The following is a 17,244-nucleotide window of genomic DNA, read 5'->3' on the forward strand; positions in this document are numbered from 1 at the left end:
TGGAGCTGATTCTATTGACACGGCAATTCATCGAACATTCTCTTATGTGAATACATAACTTGTTGAGTTTTTTTTAAATACTGATTAATTGAGTGTTTTTTTTTTTGCAGGTTTAGATAGTGATGGGCTTAGAGGAAGAGTTTCACATCGAAATGGCTGAAGAAAAATCACAGAAGATTCAGTGGAAGAAGCTGCTGAGCTCATTGATGAGCTCGTGCAAGCCAAGAAGTAATTTAGTATAAGAGATCCGACTATCTGAGGCTTTCTGTCTGTTGTTTTCATAATCTTTCTGTCTGTTGTTTTCATAATCTTTCTGTCATTTTCTTTTAATATGTCAAGTCAAGCGACTCTTTGCTAGTACTGTATGCCATAGATCTCTCTATTTGTCGACTGAAACTTTTGGTTACACATGAAGCCTTGTTCTTTTCATTTCTTAAATCGAAATGCCAAATGCGAGATTAGGCAAAATGCGTGCAAGAGAGAGAGAGATAGAAGTTACTTATATCACTCATGTATAGGGAGTCTTGTATTAATACATACATAAGTGAAAGAGTAGGCCCTAAGATGACAATTTGTAAACAATCCTTTTCACATTGTATATACAGGTTCTTATTATTCCCAATCGGGGTCAAAGAATCCAGCATCCTTCATCTCTGAATAGTAGACATTCTCCATGTTCAGATCTTCCTCCTGCATCAAAACCATCACCAAATCATTTGAACATTGCAATAATCACATGCCTAGAGGGATGCTTTGGTGTAAACGAGTTAAGAAACATTTTGGGATAAACATGAAGGGGCATGAGTGTAAACGAGTTAAGAAACTGTCCTAAGCTATAGAAGGTGGGATTAACAGAGATCAAACACGGTTCAACAACATAAAAAGAAGACACAACGTTGTGAAAAAATCTAATCTTTAAACAATCCCGAAAGGTAACAACAACACATACATAATAATCAAGAAACAAGACACAACAAAGCTAACAGAGACAAAACAAGAACACAAACACATAAAAAAAAACACCTACATTCTTAAATCGATTCACAAGAACACAAGAACATATACATAAACACTAATCTATATGCTTTTTACAGAGACTAACCACAATCAAAACACATGCAAAGAAGAATAAAAACAAAATTTCATACCATGAAAACAAAATTTCATATAAAACAAAGCTTTTGACTTATCAAGGATATAAACCGGAGAAGAAGGATGTGGATGTAGATTCCGACCGACGGAGGAGGCGGTGTTGGATGGCTCCGAGCACGACGAGACAAAGGAGATGCGAAGGTGATACGGAGGAGACGACGCCATCGAGAAGAAGAGGAATTAGGTTTTGATGATTTGGGAATTTTCCCCTTTTCTATTTTTTGTAACGTATAATAAATAATAAATTAAATTAATTTGTTACCTTTAGTTAAGTTAATTTAAGGTTATAATAGGCAATTACGAAAATATTAACCTAATGAGACAATTATACTTTGGGATTAGTCTAATGGGACAATGTCCCTATTTTTTTGCTCTAAAAAAACAATTTTCCCAAAAAAGTATAATAGTTTACCCCTGAGTTAACCTAACATGACAATTTAAAAGTTTAAAACATATTGTAGATTGATTCTATTTATTATTGTTCTAATAGAAAACTATTACATTAACCAATGTGATACAACAAAGAGATTTGATACTTCGACAAAGATTTCAATTTCGCTGGAAGTTTTCTCATCATTTTAGTTATTTCTTTGTTGTTTCTTATTGTTTTATAAGTATTTATGTAATTTTGTTACAATCTAAATAATAAATAATTTTTTCAGTTGTTTGAAAAAAAAAAAATTATAACATTATTACATTGACGCCTTTTCAATCGGTAATTTATATGTGGTTTTATATGCGGTTTTATTTACAGCTTGTAAAGATTTTATAAGAAAAAATATTTAATCTATATAATTGTTAATAAATTATTTTATAGAATTCAAAACTCGGTCTCTTAGTGAAACCAATAGATCAACACACAAATATTAGCTGGTACATATTCGAATAAATCTAAGAATTGGATTATAACATTATTGACAACAAAAACAAATATACAAAGAGGCCGGCCTCGTACGACTTTTGTAAAAAAAAAAATATTAAATCAAAATTTTAAACAATAGCAAAATGCTGATAAAAATGCTGGAGGAAGCAAAGGAAGAAGATAGAAGACAGAAGAGATGGGAAATGAGAATGTAGAAAGAAAGGGAGAGTTCATAAACCAAAACAACAATGACTTCTTCCTTGATTCAATGTCAATGCTCTCCTCTCTCCCTCCTTGCTGGGACTCTTCTCTTCCCCCTCCTCATCCTCCTCCTCCGCACGCTCTCACCGTCGACGCCTCTTTCCCCGACCAGTTCCATCAACCTCAGGCACTAAACTATCACATTACATCATGATCAAGAATATTTTTGATTCCTTGCATCACATCTTCTTGTGTTATTGTTTGTCAATGCAGGAGTCAGGTGGTCCAACAATAGGCAGCCAAGATGGGTTGCAGGGACAAGGGACAGTCTCGACCACGAGTGCACCTGTGGCTCGTCAAAAGCCAAGGGTGCGAGCTAGGAGAGGTCAAGCCACCGATCCTCACAGCATCGCTGAGCGGGTATATATCTTCATTGTTCACTTCTTCCATCTCCTCTATTATTATGTGTTTTCTGATTGTATTGTTTTGACTAGTTGAGAAGAGAACGTATTGCAGAGCGTATGAAGTCTCTTCAAGAACTGGTTCCCAATACCAACAAGGTACTCAACACTTTCCTGATTTATATAAATCTTGTCTGTATCTACATAATTACTGTATTGGTTGATGCAGACGGACAAGGCATCGATGCTGGACGAGATCATCGAGTATGTAAGATTCCTTCAGCTGCAAGTCAAGGTACTAAGCATGAGCAGATTGGGAGGTGCAGGTGCAGTTGGTCCACGCCTCAACGGTCTCACTTCCGAGGTCAGTTTCTTAGTCTCTCATTCAGGGTTAGATCTGAGATTTAGCCATTTAGGAAACTACAGTAAAAACATTTTTACCTTAATTTTAATTTTTTTAAAAATTGAGGTCATACGCCCTATACATAATACCTCTTTAAATTGTTATGAAACAAAATAACAAGTCTTTTTAATATGGAGATAAGCAAATGTATTATTCGGATGTTACCAGAACCGGCCTGTCTTTATGGCTTTTTATATTACCAACCATCATGGTTTTTGGGTAATGTAGGTGGGAGGACGGCTCAACGCCCTCTCTGGACCGTGCAATGGCTTAAACGGGAAAGGAAACGCAACAGGATCTTCCAACGAGAGCCTAAGGTCCACAGAAAATAGGGTGGCAAAACTGATGGAAGAAGACATGGGATCTGCAATGCAGTACCTTCAAGGGAAAGGGCTTTGCTTAATGCCCATCTCTCTCGCAACTGCAATGTCATCTACATCTAATCACTCTCGTGGAGCTCTCTTTAACCACAAATCCAATGTCTTAGCAGCAGAGGAGGCAAATGTAGCAGCAGCAGCTGCACCTGAAGACTCCTCTCCTATGGATGATGTATCTGCCTCCAAGGGCTAACCATAGGATCTCTCATCATGTGTTTCATTTTTCCTGTCTCAAGTCAACCGTTATCTATTTACTATTTTAACTGTTGGATTAAATAAATTTACAACACAGACAAGACAGAAACACTTGTAGTCGTATACATATACGTGTCTGGTTGTAGATACAGAACAGAGGTGGTGGGACAGGAATATAAGAGACGTGCGTTCCACGTCTTTCCCAATTCGCGTTGTGTCAACGTTGCTATCGTTTGTTCAACCGAATGTAAGTGGAACCAGTATAATATTGAAACACGTTAAAGCGTGACATTTTCTATAAATTATATTATATATCTAGGTAGTGCCCAGTTCATGAACCGCCCCGGCTATTGGATAACTAAGAATAAGACTTATCCGTTAGAAGCAGAGGAAGACATATACACACATTCCTAATTTCCTTAAGTTTGAATAACAGTGATAGACAAACCAAGTCTATATAACTCACGTTTCAGTAACTCATCCTAATGATGAATAAGAGAGGACATCATATTCACATTCTAATATGTATAGAAGCTGTGTAGTGAAGTAACAGATGATCCCTAACTAAAAACTAAAGAGATTATTACATTATGTTTACAAATGGGCAGGAGGAAATTTAAGAAATTTTCTTTAGTTTATTCGGCATCATCATCATATAAGAATCTCTTTTAAGTTTAAGTACTTCTTCTTCTTCTTCTTCTTCTTCTTCGTTGTCTACTACATCTTCTTCTTCATCTTCATCATCATCTTGGTCAGTGGTCCAAATCATCTTTTGCTGATAATATCTAAAGGCAACGAATAACATGAATGCTGCCCAGACACGAGCAACGACGGATGAGAGGTTCCAGACGACGGTGAAGAGTGCCAAAGCCACAGCCTTTTTGTGGTTGCACGTTTCCCATGCGTCCCTGAATCTCCTCAGCCAAAATATACCTGAAAATATGAACACAACACCTGTGTTGATTAACTGTCTCAACCAAGATGTAACATAAAAGGTGTTGTTGATTACCGTAAGCAGAGAAGTGGGTTGAGTAGGAGATGAAGATTTTAGGCACTGTAAATGCTCCCAGAAAGCCTGTGCTCAGACAATCAAAACACTCACAGCTCAGAATCTAAGCAACTACACTTTCTAATACAAGAAACCTTGCAGTGCAATGTTAGAAAATGGTAGAAGCAAAGTTACCAAATTTGGCAAGGTTCCAAAGAGTGATAGAAGGGCCCCATCTGGCCAAAATGAACAGCACCACTCCCATCTGAACATGATCATCATCATCTTTGGTAAGCTCAATAGAGTGAAGGAAAGAGAGGAGAAGAAGAAGAAGACTAACCTTAAGGGTGGTGGAGGGGTCGCCGGAGAAAAGGGATCTGAGTTGAAACAGGGACTCGTTGAGGTAAGGCATTATGAACCTGAGTATCCTCTTTACATCTTCCTCTCTCACTCCAACCCCTTTATGCATCTCCTCCTCCTCCTCCACTACTCCCCTGCGCCCATTCATATATATATATTCTCTCTAAGACTCTTAAGAGTTTCAAAACCGAACATGCAAAGTATCTATGTATCATTTACCTGCGCATCAGAGAGTGGAATACGAACGTGACGCCGAGATAGATGAGTCCCATATACGCTACCACTGATATGAAGCTGCATATATCATCTATTCACATTATTCTTCTTGCTACTTAACGGTCACTTTTGTATTTTCCTCAATCCAATGAGGAAGAAAGAACCTGAAGTTGAGATCATTGGCGTATGAAGAAGAGATGATGAGGAATGTTCCGAAGCCGAACACAAGCGTCGACCTTGATGCATCTCTCCACATCACAAGATCCTCTGTTTCATTTCATTTACATCAGTTATATATATATTGAAATTTAAAAAAAAAAAAACTGAGTGTTTTCACTGAACACCATCGAGAATCTCACCCAGGCTCTGTAGTTTGCTGTGTGGATGAGTAAAGTTATCTTCTTCCTCTGCATACGTATCTGGACACAGTTGTGAAAACAGAGTTGAGTATGAAAATGACCGATGATGAAACAGAGCACTGAGATTCAGGATCGAAAACCTTTGCTTGGTGGGACCGAGTAAACCGAAGTTGCCCTTTTGATCACCGCCGGCGGCGGAACTTTACGGACGGCTGACGGCGATGTAACGGTTCCGTTGTGAAATTGACGGTACTGTTTACTCTCATCTCTGTTTTCGCTACTCTCCTTCGCAAAGTTCATCTCTTTTACATCAATACTCTGCTTTTCCACTTCTTTATCCTCCTCCTTCTCCTCTTCATCATCTTCTTCTTCTTCTTCCTCCTCGTGATCGACGACTATCTCCTGACAGACATCGAACTCCTTGACTTCCTCTGTGATCTGTGGCTTCTCGTCTACGGTCTCCTCTGTTTTTACATGTACATCCTCTGTTTTCTCATTAGCTTTCTCGGAACTGTGAGCTGGCAATGAGCTCACCTTCCTCAGGGGAACTGAATCAAATTCACCGGAGTTGACGACGGCCGTGCAAAGCTCCGATCGGGTCTTCCTAACCCGACCCGGAGTCTTCTTCTCAACCCCTTCTACCGAATCAGATCTCACCTTCTTCTTCGCCGCCACAGACACAGTCAAAGCCTTGTCATTTACGTCACTAGAGATCGATCTCCTCGGCGTCATCGGAGGAGTAGAACCGATCGATCTCGGCCTCGTGAGCTTCAGAGGCCGTCTCTTCCCGTTAACGCCCACCAAAGTAGCTTCCTTTAAGCTCATCTGCTTGTTAGGAGTCTTGTCTTCGTCGGCAGCATGGAGATGAATGGTCTTGACGATAGAGTTATTACTAACAACTTTCTCATCGTCGCTCTGCATTCTCGTTACAGCAATAACGGCTCCTCCAACGCCAATCCTTCTTCTTCTACTGATGCTTGGGTCCATACTATGTCTCGTTATGTCACTGTCTCTACTGGTAATTGAAATAAATTTGAGGGGTGGTAATGATAATGAGCCTTGAAGCTGAAGGAAGGTTAGTGGACACCAAAGTCAGATAATTGAATTTCATCTACTGATGTGTGTGTAGAGAGAGAGTAGATGTTGTTAGATAGAGGAGGGGGACATGTCATTGTCTCATGAGACTATGGATCACCAAATATGGTGTTGGCTACTGCTTTTAACTAACCCCCTAAAAGCCATTGCATGTGGTAAGATGCTTGCTTAAACACAATCATTAAGGTTTATGATCACAATCCCTACTTTTTCTTCTTTTCTTTTTTCCACCTTAACTTTTTTAACATTTTTTCTTTTGCGTTCTGTCTTTCACTTCCTTATCATAAAAGTTTTACGTTATCAACATGTCCCGTGTAGACAAATGAATGGCTTCAAATCAGATGTTCTCTATGTATTCATCTTCATGAAAAATACTAGCGGTTTAGTTAATTTGGAATGTTAGATGTACAAGAAAACTAATTATAAAGGAAAAAAATAATTGAATTGCTTCCCCTTCCTCTTTTTTTTTTTTGTTAACTCACGAGATCAAAGTGAAAAAGCTTCTCTCCATATTCACATTCATCATGAAAGTACTCACGTTTCGATTAAATACAGATGGCTATAGGGTAGACCCAGTGTAAATGAGCTTGGATTCAAGAAAGGAGTTCACTGAGTTGAAGACAAGTCAAATTAAATCATTTTCTTTTTACGAAAGGTTGAGTGTTTGGGATGAGAATGAACAAATAAATCCAATTTAACGTTTTATTTATTTATTTTATAGTTCCTTTCTTATAAAAGCACGAAACACTGTAACCGGATCGGTGAAAAATGAGTACCACCGACAACTTTTCCGTGACGAAAGAGATCATAAAACACAACCGGTATGTAATTATATAGACATGTAGATTTACAAGCATCCAAATGTAAATTTCAAGACATAATAATAAATAAATATATAGTACGTTTTTATTAAGCACTGAACTACCGTTACATTCAAGGCTTTAGGTATGTTGGATAAACTACTCTACCTAATGAGTAAAAAACTAACTCCTACTGTCTTCCTAAAATTTACAAAACTCGATCTCCGTAATACATACAAGTGCAAAGTAGCAACTGCGTGCGTGCGCATGTGTCTAATGCCTCTAATCACACTAATTAAATTATTCAATTTAACTAACTATAGAGTATTAATCAAAGTTAACAAATATATGTAAAGAATCGAATCGGCAGATGGATTGGTGGGATTGCTTAGACGGCACGTGGTCGAGTGGGAGAGCACGTGACTCGTGTCACGTTTCCCTATACACCTGCCCTCATTGTTTTTTGCCTCTCTTTTGTATCTGCATGCACCTTCTTTATCCCTTTTTACATTTTTTTTTTTTTTTTTTTTTTTTTTTTTTCGGTAAAAATGTAAAGATATTATTACCAAATTTTTTTCGTTTTTGACAGAAGTTACAGAGATTAACAAGAAACAGAAAAACGAAAATGAAAATCTAAACAGAAACTCAGTCTAGTCAAGGCGGGACAGACAGACACAACAACCAAAACCGCTAAACCCGAGGTTCGACCAAGTCCGCAACAACAGCTTGCCGCAAAAGAATAAGCCAAGTTCAACCGAGAGTCGGGACCCCAGTAATTTTGGCCTCCCCGGTGATCCGCTCTTAAAGATAATGGTCCATCCTAGAACAGCTCGCTTCGAGGCTTTATAGCACAAGCCACAGGAACAGACAGCAACAGCAGAGGTCTAGCACACCCACAGCAACCGAAACCGAGCATTTATTAGGCCCGAAAACGACCTGTACATAATGACGCTCCGAGCAGAAAGAAAAAAACTCCTCAACCAGAGAAGCAAGAAGACGGGTCCGAGAACACAGCTGAAACGGGGACCGATGACGCTCTTAAAGACCTGAAGAAGCTATAAGAATCAACCCTGCCGATGAATCCGCAGACTAACATCGGCACTGGGATGAGCTGATTCTACAAGAAGAACCACCGAGAGAGGACACCAACCCGGCGACCACCCGAGTTAATATTCACCTCGCTACCTGCCGTTCCGAGAACCGGAATAAGGATAACTTCAAATCGTCAACAGACGCACCCGTGGCTAAGGGACGTTCAACTGCAAAGGAGAAACAAGAGCAAGACACCTAAGAAACTTGCCGGCAGCTTCAAAGACGAACCGGAACACGAGACCGGGCAGAGGAACTGCGAATGAGAAGGAAGTCGGCGGAGTTGCAACGAACCGGCCATAGACGACTAGAAACGCGACGCAACCCTTTGAACCTCCACACGCCTTTGCCGGAAGCACTAGCACACACTAGACAAACCCCCGGCTTGAGATGCGCCTCCGAGTAAAGCAACCTCCGGAGCACACACAACGTTGGACAGAAGAGAGCGACTCACCAAGACGCCGAGGGGAGCCACCATTCTAATACCTGACACCACTCCTTGGAACAGACCACGACAAGGCCGATCTAGAAGAATCGACACCGGATCTGGAGAAGGAGCCGCCGTAACCTCCACACGCGCCATCAACTCGTCGACGAAGGACCCAAAAGGTGAAAACTTGAGCCCTTCAATAAACCCTAAAAACCGACCCTTACATTTTCTTCTTTCTGTATATGATAAAATACAATTTGTTTTCCCTCTTCATGGCAAATACATTATACGTTTTTAAATTTGTTGTTAGCCCAACTACCGCGGCAACGATTGGTTGTGGCAAGCGAACATATAAATATTTCAATTAAAAATTGTGTAGTTGCGATTGACATCAGATAAGTAATAAAAGGGAGATATCCTCCTCAACCAAGCTGTCCACGTAGGCAATTTTAATCAACCAATTAGAGAGGGTGTTTTTGCCATGTCAAATATGTGTTGATTTTCTTGGGCTTCGACTATGTCAAATATGTGTTGATTTTCTTGGGCTTCGACTTACCGTGATTTTTAAAACATTCGAACCTAGCCCATTAGACCATAGACAGACCCAGCCAGCGACCAAACCATTTCGACCTCTCCCTTACGCGTCTCTCAAATCCTATTAACCTAAATCGAATCTTCGTCCCTTTGTCGATTCTTCATCTCCTTTGTCGATTCCTAATCCCTTTTGCTTTTCCTCTTCTTCTTCTTTGATCCGTTTCACGATCTGACCCTAAACAATCAATACAACTCCACTTCGTTCTCTCTTTACTCTCATTTATGGATTCGTTTTGCTTTTCTCCTTCAGATTTTGTTTATATAACTCTTAATCCGCATTTTCTCCTTCTTTTGTTTATACAACTCTTGATACGAGTCTTATTCCGATTAAGCTTAGTTGCAATGAGTTCCAACGGAAGTTCCATCTCCGAGAAACCAAAAGGCGTCGAGTCTGACTCCTCTCCCGGACCGATCAAACCCATCGGAACACCCCATGTCTCATCCAACCACTCAATAGGCGATCTCCACTCGAAGCGAGACAAAGGCGAAGCGTCGGTCACTTCCGGTCTGACCAAACTCAGCGGCAAAACTGCTGTCTCTTCCGGCGTCTTGATCGGCGTACCTATGTCGAAGAACCCCAATGGTAAGAACCCTTATCGTTTCATTATGAGATTATAATGTCCGTCTGATTACCAGTATAAAAAAAATAGAGAATCTGAAGCTATGAGGTTTAAAACAATGAGATGAGCAAAATAATTGTTTTTAGTAGATAAGGGTAAATAGAAACGCATGTGAAATTGTGGATTTTTAGTTCCCTTTTTTGATGATGGTAACGTTCGTATTCCTATGCAGGTGCGATCATTCACAGCACGAAGGCTGGTGTCTCCTCAGGTGTTAGAGGCAAATCTGCTGTCTCTTCCCGCGTTAAGGGAAAAGCTATTGTCTCGGCCGAAGTGGTGGCTTTCAAAGATGTGAAATACGGACCTCATGACGGCGAGTTGAGGTTCCGGTTGATCCATTTTTGGGAAGCTCGAAATGTTGTGTCAAAGGTGCTTATCGGTCTCGAGATGCTTCTCATCGACCAAGAGGTATAACCCAAAATCTTGATTACAGTTTAGTTTAGAAATTGAAACTTATCGTTCTAGACTTTACTTTGGCAGAGACTTTATGATTAGAAAATAATTTATGATTTTGGTTTCTTGGTCTCACTTTGGCAGTTTAGTTTTGCTAATAAAAAAAGAGAACATATTCCATTAAAACTTTGACTGATGAACATTTTAGATAATTTACAGCAAGTGTTTGCTTTTATTGATAGTACAGTAACTATAACTTTGTTGTTGATGCGTTTCTATGATTTCCTGTCTAGCATTTCTGATTTAATTTCTTTACTGATGATAACAGGAGACTGTCATCCAGGGTTTCATCCCAGCTGGGAGGATAGACACTTATTTGCCACACATGAGAGCTGGTGGCCTTTACAGACTCAACAGTTTTTTCGGTTCTCACAACAAGAATTTGTATCGTGTTGCGGAACCAAGTTTCACCATCACATTCTCATCGACTTCTGTCCTCTCTGATCTAACGGACAGTCCGGTTTGTTTCCTTGAGGACCGGTTCCGGATCCATGGATATGAGGAGTTCGATGCTGCCTGCGACTTGAGAGGGGATCTTTATGGTAAGCTCCCCATGTTATATAATGTGTTTAAATCGATCAAGTATGTTCAGCATTCTTTGTCTAGGATAATGTTTTGATCAACACTTACAATTCTAGGCTACATTTTTGGGTTTATGATATATAAAGCATTGAGTTTGTTTATTTTATCTTGCAGATTATGTTGGCCACATCAAGCTTGTGAATGGACAGGTTCTAAGTGATAGTCTCATGCTAGATGATGCCGAGATAGCTTCATCTCGCCGCGTCTTGCTCCATGTTCAAACACATGAGTAAGCTAATCTATTTTTTTCATATTCATATGTTGTCTCTCTTAACACATGTGTTTTGTATGTTATAGTGGTCCGGTGATGAAGTTATACCTATGGGACAAGGCTGCCTCGGATTTTAGTGAGAAATTTAAAGCATCTGGAGGAACCGCACGTGTTGTTTTGGTCACTACTTTAAACCCGAAACGATTTGGAGGTCCGTATTATCAACCTTTTTAATTTTTAAGCAGGACACAAGAGGGTCAAGAAGCCTTATCTGGTTAGGTTAGCTTTGGTAGTAGAGCTGCTTTTGGACATATACATATACATATGAGTAACCGCTAGGTTCCGAGATAGCAAATATTAGACATATATATATTTATACATCTCATTTACATTATAACTTTGCATATGTATTATAACAATGGATCTGTTATAGGTACCCTCGCTCTCTCTTCTATGACGCCATCACGTGTTTTCTTGGACAAAGATGTTCAAATAACCGAAGAGTATCTCACTTGGTAAGCATTCTATATTTAAATTTTGGCCGTTGTATTCCACATTGTATTTGATGTTTGGGTGTTGGCTTCAGGATGAACGCGAACTTATCTGTTGCCAACAGAGTTAACGCAGACGTTGTCACTAAGACTGAGACAATGACCATAGGCGAGCTCTTATTCTATATTCAGCAGGAAGATGCCAAGGTTATACAATATCAATGATTAACGCCTTCAATATGATAGTCTTAATCTCTTAATTAATTGTTTCGCATCTTGCAGGTTGCTTGGTTTGAGTGCATAGCAACTGTTGCTGATGTGGTGCACGGTTCATCCTGGTATTACATAGGATGTGGTGTGTGCCACACTAAGGCAACCAAAGGGCCTACCACCCTTATGTGTAAAAAATGTGGGAAACCCGACATTGTTGGTGTTCCACAGTAAGTGACTCAGCTGTACTTATTCTTATACTTTAATGCACTCATTATAACTCTGCACATGACACAGGTACCTGGCCAAGATCTCTGTGTATGATAATGAGGATCAGGCGTCTTTTGTGCTCCTCGGTGATGCTGGACATGAGTTATCCGGAAGAAAAGCTTCAGAGTTGGTTGCAAGTTATTTCGAGGTAATTACAACCCTGTGTGCTTATGTTATTTGAATCTATATTCTCCAAGATAGCTAGATATATATAGTGACAGTTGTTTAATGTATATTAGGCTAATGAGAATGTAGGAGATGACCACTTGGTTCCGGTACCTCAGGCTCTTATCGATACCATTGGACAGACTCGAAAATTCATTGTGAAAGTATCAGATCACAATTTGACAGGCAAGACCCAAGCTTTGACTGTGACAAAGGTTCTCACCCCAGAAGATCAAGAAGCTGAAGCCCAAGGAACTCTGCAGAATGGAGTTGCTGATGGTGAACCTTCCACATGCGTTGGGATTGTGAAGAGGGCTGCTGATAAGGTCGAGGCAGAAGACCCCAAGCGAGCCAGATGTGGCTAGGATGTGTTGAATCGTGGTTTTATGATTACTAAGACTCTATGCTTTGTTTTTTTTTAATCTCAGACTTTGTGTTTGCAACATTGAACTATCTTTCTTATTGTCTCTGCATAATGTTTTTACCTTAAGTTTGATGTTTGAGTATCTTAGTTTTGTTGGATTTGAAGCTTTTACGAATTTGGTTGTTTTAAGTCTTGCAGTTTACATTTACAAATGCATTCACGAATAGATTTTTTAAGAAAAAATTGTGTTCTAATCATTAAAGGTTTTGGTTTTGAGCAACCACGTAGCATCATGCAAATTTAACATGGCTTAGACTGTTGGTCTAGGAGGTTCAACTGATTCCATTATTAGGTTCATATTTTTTTTACAGCAAGATACTTAAGGACCTCAAGAAAGAGTTTGGTTGCAATGGTACACTGATTGTAAACACAATAATTGCATATAAATAAATATATTATCAATTCAAATATCACTAGAATAAATTATTTACATATGTTCAGAATATTTAATATTAAATCAAACATATAGGGTTTTTTATCAAAGAAAAAATATTTTATCACATAAAAACAATTTAAAAATACTCATGCATTTGAAATATTTAGTAAAAAAATGAAATTATATCAATTTTTTACATATCACAAAAATATTTATTATAATAAAATTATACTTTTATTGTGTAAGAATATTAAAAACACTTATGTATATATACAATTATATACAATATATATAAGGAGATATATCTCTTTTGTTTTTAAAAATTATGATGTAAACTATTATTTTGGACAACACAATATAAATTATTTTTATATAATGATGATTACCAAATAACAATTCATTATAAATTACGATAGTATAATAACAAACCTAATTATTTATTTAAGATATGAATATTTTATAACAAAATATAAATTATTTTAAGACAATGATAATTCTCAAATCAATAAAATTTCTTTTTAATTAATTGTTAATTATATACTAACAGATCTATTTATTTATTAAGGATAATAAATCTTTAAGCTGATTTAAATTTAAGTATGAGAGTTCAGAGGTAAAAAATCACTTTACAAATTACAATATAAATTATTAAAATAAATATAAATTAATTAATTAAATAAAAACTTAATTATACCCAAATAATCCGCGCGTAGCGCGGATAAAAGATCTAGTTTACCTAAAACCCCCAACATACACACATAGTCTTAATTTATCATTGACTAATTTTTTAAAATGAAACAAGTGAGCGAGGGATAACGAAATACTAGATTTTGATCCGCGCAGGCGCGCGGATGTATATTTTGAAAAATATGTTGATATTTGTTTTTCATGTAATTATTAGGATTTGGAAAAATGAATTCGAGAAACATAACCGATATCGATCCAAAAATATAGTACCAAACCCGAACATAAATTGATTAAATATTCTAATTATTCAAAATTTTGTTATTTAGAGAACCGAATCTGATCCGAACCGAAGTATTTGAGTATCTGAATTTATCTAAAAATAGATTTATATACTTATATATATTAATTATTTTAAGATTTAACGTATATAAAACATCAAAATGATACTTTTAAATTGGTTTAAATACTTGAAAATATATATAGATAGTCAAAAGTAAATATCTGAAATAGTTAAAGTATACTCAAATCACCAAAAATACTTAAAATAATTATTGATTCCGTATCCAAAATTTTAAATCAAGCCAATTGATATGTTAAGCTTAAGTATTATGACATATGTTATTCAAATTTATACATAATATATTATTTTATTTATACATTTTGAGACATTTAAAATATATAATGATTTAAGACTTTAAAAATAATTTAAATTAGTTATCCAAACCCAAACCAAACCCGCAAAGATCCAAATCGAACTCAAACCAAAATTTAGAAACATTCTAATAAGGCTGAAATCTTTGACCCCGAAAACCCGAAATACAAACCGATCAGAACCAAACCCGTATGGGTACCCAAAAGCACATCCCTAGTCATTATTATATATCGTATTTTATCATCATATAATTAATCGTATTTTATATGTACCATCATATAAGTAATCATATAATTAATAGTATTTTATACATACCATCATATAAATAATTACATAGATTATACTTTTAAAACTTAATATGAAATATAAAAACCATAATTTGAGTTGGTATTTCAAATTGGGCTTTGTATTATATTTTTATTATATATATTGACAATATTTTTTTATAATGGTTATTGAAAAATAGTTTAGTAAAAATCCATTTTTGAATATATATATATATATATATATTTTTTTTTTGAATCAATTTTTGATATAAATCAAATTTGAATTATTATTTTGATTTGAAATATGTATATAAAGTTTAAATTTTGTTTTATGGTTAGTTTAGAAAAAAAAATTTAGGCAATTAGATTGACCCATTTTGGTATATTTTAAAAGTGGCCTAGATAACTTTCAATTTTTTTTAAAAACATAAGCCCATTATTTTTTTTCTTAATATTACTATCATTGTTTTCAAACAAAAATAATTTTTTTTAAAAGACTGCAATCCATATTTCCAAACACTCCAAATTTTTTAATAGTCCTATTCAAGTCTCCAAACACTCCAATTTTGTACTTGAGTTTTAATAAGATAGATTTAACGTATATAAAACATCAAAATGATACTTTTAAATTGGTTTAAATACTTGAAAATATATATAGATAGTCAAAAGTAAATATCTGAAATAGTTAAAGTATACTCAAATCACCAAAAATACTTAAAATAATTATTGATTCCGTATCCAAAATTTTAAATCAAGCCAATTGATATGTTAAGCTTAAGTATTATGACATATGTTATTCAAATTTATACATAATATATTATTTTATTTATACATTTTGAGAAATTTAAAATATATAATGATTTAAGACTTTAAAAATAATTTAAATTAGTTATCCAAACCCAAACCAAACCCGTAAAGATCCAAATCGAACTCAAACCAAAATTTAGAAACATTCTAATAAGGCTGAAATCTTTGACCCCGAAAACCCGAAATACAAACCGATCAGAACCAAACCCGTATGGGTACCCAAAAGCACATCCCTAGTCATTATTATATATCGTATTTTATCATCATATAATTAATCGTATTTTATATGTACCATCATATAAGTAATCATATAATTAATAGTATTTTATACATACCATCATATAAATAATTACATAGATTATACTTTTAAAACTTAATATGAAATATAAAAACCATAATTTGAGTTGGTATTTCAAATTGGGCTTTGTATTATATTTTTATTATATATATTGACAATATTTTTTTATAATGGTTATTGAAAAATAGTTTAGTAAAAATCCATTTTTGAATATATATATATATATATATATATATATATATATTTGAATCAATTTTTGATATAAATCAAATTTGAATTATTATTTTGATTTGAAATATGTATATAAAGTTTAAATTTTGTTTTATGGTTAGTTTAGAAAAAAAAATTTAGGCAATTAAATTGACCCATTTTGGTATATTTTAAAAGTGGCCTAGATAACTTTCAATTTTTTTTAAAAAACATAAGCCCATTATTTTTTTTCTTAATATTACTATCATTGTTTTCAAACAAAAATATTTTTTTTTAAAAGACTGCAATCCATATTTCCAAACACTCCAAATTTTTTAATAGTCCTATTCAAGTCTCCAAACACTCCAAATTTGTACTTGAGTTTTAATAAGATAGATAGATGCTCCGTTCCCAATATTGCGCATATCTTATGGGGATTAGATATTGAATTCCTCCCAATTCACACAATCCATCTTAAAATATACTACAAATACAAACGTACTTTGGAGTCTTCACCTACTCGGGATCCTTGCACTTGTTTTACCATTATCAACGGTGTCTGATACTATTATATAACTTTTGTAGTTTATCTCTTTCCCATGCAAATCCTCCTCTCTTTACCTTTATTTCATTTCAGCTTTTAAGCTTAGTTTAATAATATATTTTTAAAAGCTTTCAGATTTCTACAACAAACAAAGCAAAGTTTTCAGATTTCTACAGAAAATATACTTCTTTATTGTTAGTTTATCAATGCTCACAACTTGTGTCTTGTGGTATAATATATTCTTAGTTTCTGAAGTATTTAGCAAGAAAAAAAGGAAATTGGGCTTACTCACTAGAAGGCCCAATATTCAAAGCAAATGCCAAATTTCATATAAATGGGCTTTTAAATACTGTTTGTTTCCCGGGTAATAATCCGGCGCGGTCAAGACCACCTTAACCGAAACACGAACTCTTGTTCTTGTAATGATGAGTCAGATTAAACCAAAAAATTAAAAAAAAAAAAACAAGTGGTCGAGTA

At 35.7% G+C, this 17,244-nt stretch overlaps 3 protein-coding genes and 1 long non-coding RNA gene across 5 annotated transcripts; 2 read left to right on the forward strand and 2 right to left on the reverse strand.

Moving 5' to 3' along the window:
- Positions 1–485: 485 nt before the first annotated feature.
- On the reverse strand, positions 486–1,373 carry LOC125583563. 2 transcript variants are annotated; one of them, XR_007320575.1, is made up of 2 exons: positions 1,204–1,373; positions 486–690 (listed from the first exon to the last, which is right to left on the reverse strand). It is a non-coding gene; the product is annotated as an uncharacterized LOC125583563 (long non-coding RNA). The 2 variants fall into 2 exon arrangements; XR_007320576.1 differs by having other exon boundaries at positions 1,149–1,373.
- Positions 1,374–2,125: 752 nt separating this feature from the next.
- Positions 2,126–3,687, forward strand: LOC106387713 (transcription factor LRL3-like). The gene is made up of 5 exons (XM_022700651.2): positions 2,126–2,402; positions 2,489–2,635; positions 2,710–2,775; positions 2,846–2,980; positions 3,248–3,687. The coding sequence occupies exons 1-5, from the start codon at positions 2,211–2,213 to the stop codon at positions 3,587–3,589; spliced, it is 882 nt and encodes a 293-aa protein (XP_022556372.2). The 5' UTR covers positions 2,126–2,210; the 3' UTR covers positions 3,590–3,687.
- Positions 3,688–3,988: 301 nt separating this feature from the next.
- On the reverse strand, positions 3,989–6,710 carry LOC106387728 (reticulon-like protein B21). The gene is made up of 8 exons (XM_013827655.3): positions 5,655–6,710; positions 5,515–5,574; positions 5,320–5,422; positions 5,159–5,233; positions 4,920–5,073; positions 4,775–4,844; positions 4,601–4,666; positions 3,989–4,524 (listed from the first exon to the last, which is right to left on the reverse strand). Exons 1-8 carry the CDS (start codon positions 6,499–6,501, stop codon positions 4,208–4,210), a joined length of 1,692 nt encoding a protein of 563 aa, XP_013683109.2. The 5' UTR covers positions 6,502–6,710; the 3' UTR covers positions 3,989–4,207.
- Positions 6,711–9,824: 3,114 nt separating this feature from the next.
- Positions 9,825–13,021, forward strand: LOC111199239. Its single transcript, XM_048750700.1, has 10 exons — positions 9,825–10,105; positions 10,315–10,550; positions 10,864–11,137; positions 11,292–11,406; positions 11,475–11,599; positions 11,822–11,903; positions 11,975–12,086; positions 12,162–12,319; positions 12,387–12,507; positions 12,599–13,021. The coding sequence occupies exons 1-10, from the start codon at positions 9,865–9,867 to the stop codon at positions 12,887–12,889; spliced, it is 1,755 nt and encodes a 584-aa protein (XP_048606657.1). The 5' UTR covers positions 9,825–9,864; the 3' UTR covers positions 12,890–13,021.
- The last annotated feature ends 4,223 nt before the right edge of the window (positions 13,022–17,244 follow it).

Source organism: Brassica napus, chromosome A2 (assembly GCF_020379485.1).
Source record: "Brassica napus cultivar Da-Ae chromosome A2, Da-Ae, whole genome shotgun sequence".
NCBI classification, from domain to species: domain Eukaryota; kingdom Viridiplantae; phylum Streptophyta; class Magnoliopsida; order Brassicales; family Brassicaceae; genus Brassica; species Brassica napus.

What these genes read in the sequence shown, in the direction of transcription:
- LOC106387713 (XM_022700651.2), top strand. Translation starts at nt 2,211, where the DNA reads ATGGGAAATGAGAATGTAGAAAGAAAGGGAGAGTTCATAAACCAAAAC. An exon ending in CTCACAGCATCGCTGAGCGG is followed by an intron (nt 2,636 to 2,709) that starts GTATATATCTTC and finishes TGTTTTGACTAG; the next exon opens with TTGAGAAGAGAACGTATTGC. An exon ending in TGGTTCCCAATACCAACAAG is followed by an intron (nt 2,776 to 2,845) that starts GTACTCAACACT and finishes TGGTTGATGCAG; the next exon opens with ACGGACAAGGCATCGATGCT.
- LOC106387728 (XM_013827655.3), bottom strand. Translation starts at nt 6,501, where the DNA reads ATGGACCCAAGCATCAGTAGAAGAAGAAGGATTGGCGTTGGAGGAGCC. An exon ending in CTCGGTCCCACCAAGCAAAG is followed by an intron (nt 5,575 to 5,654) that starts GTTTTCGATCCT and finishes AACTGTGTCCAG; the next exon opens with ATACGTATGCAGAGGAAGAA. An exon ending in GCCAATGATCTCAACTTCAG is followed by an intron (nt 5,234 to 5,319) that starts GTTCTTTCTTCC and finishes TGATATATGCAG; the next exon opens with CTTCATATCAGTGGTAGCGT.
- LOC111199239 (XM_048750700.1), top strand. Translation starts at nt 9,865, where the DNA reads ATGAGTTCCAACGGAAGTTCCATCTCCGAGAAACCAAAAGGCGTCGAG. An exon ending in TGCTTCTCATCGACCAAGAG is followed by an intron (nt 10,551 to 10,863) that starts GTATAACCCAAA and finishes TGATGATAACAG; the next exon opens with GAGACTGTCATCCAGGGTTT. An exon ending in ACCGAAGAGTATCTCACTTG is followed by an intron (nt 11,904 to 11,974) that starts GTAAGCATTCTA and finishes TGTTGGCTTCAG; the next exon opens with GATGAACGCGAACTTATCTG.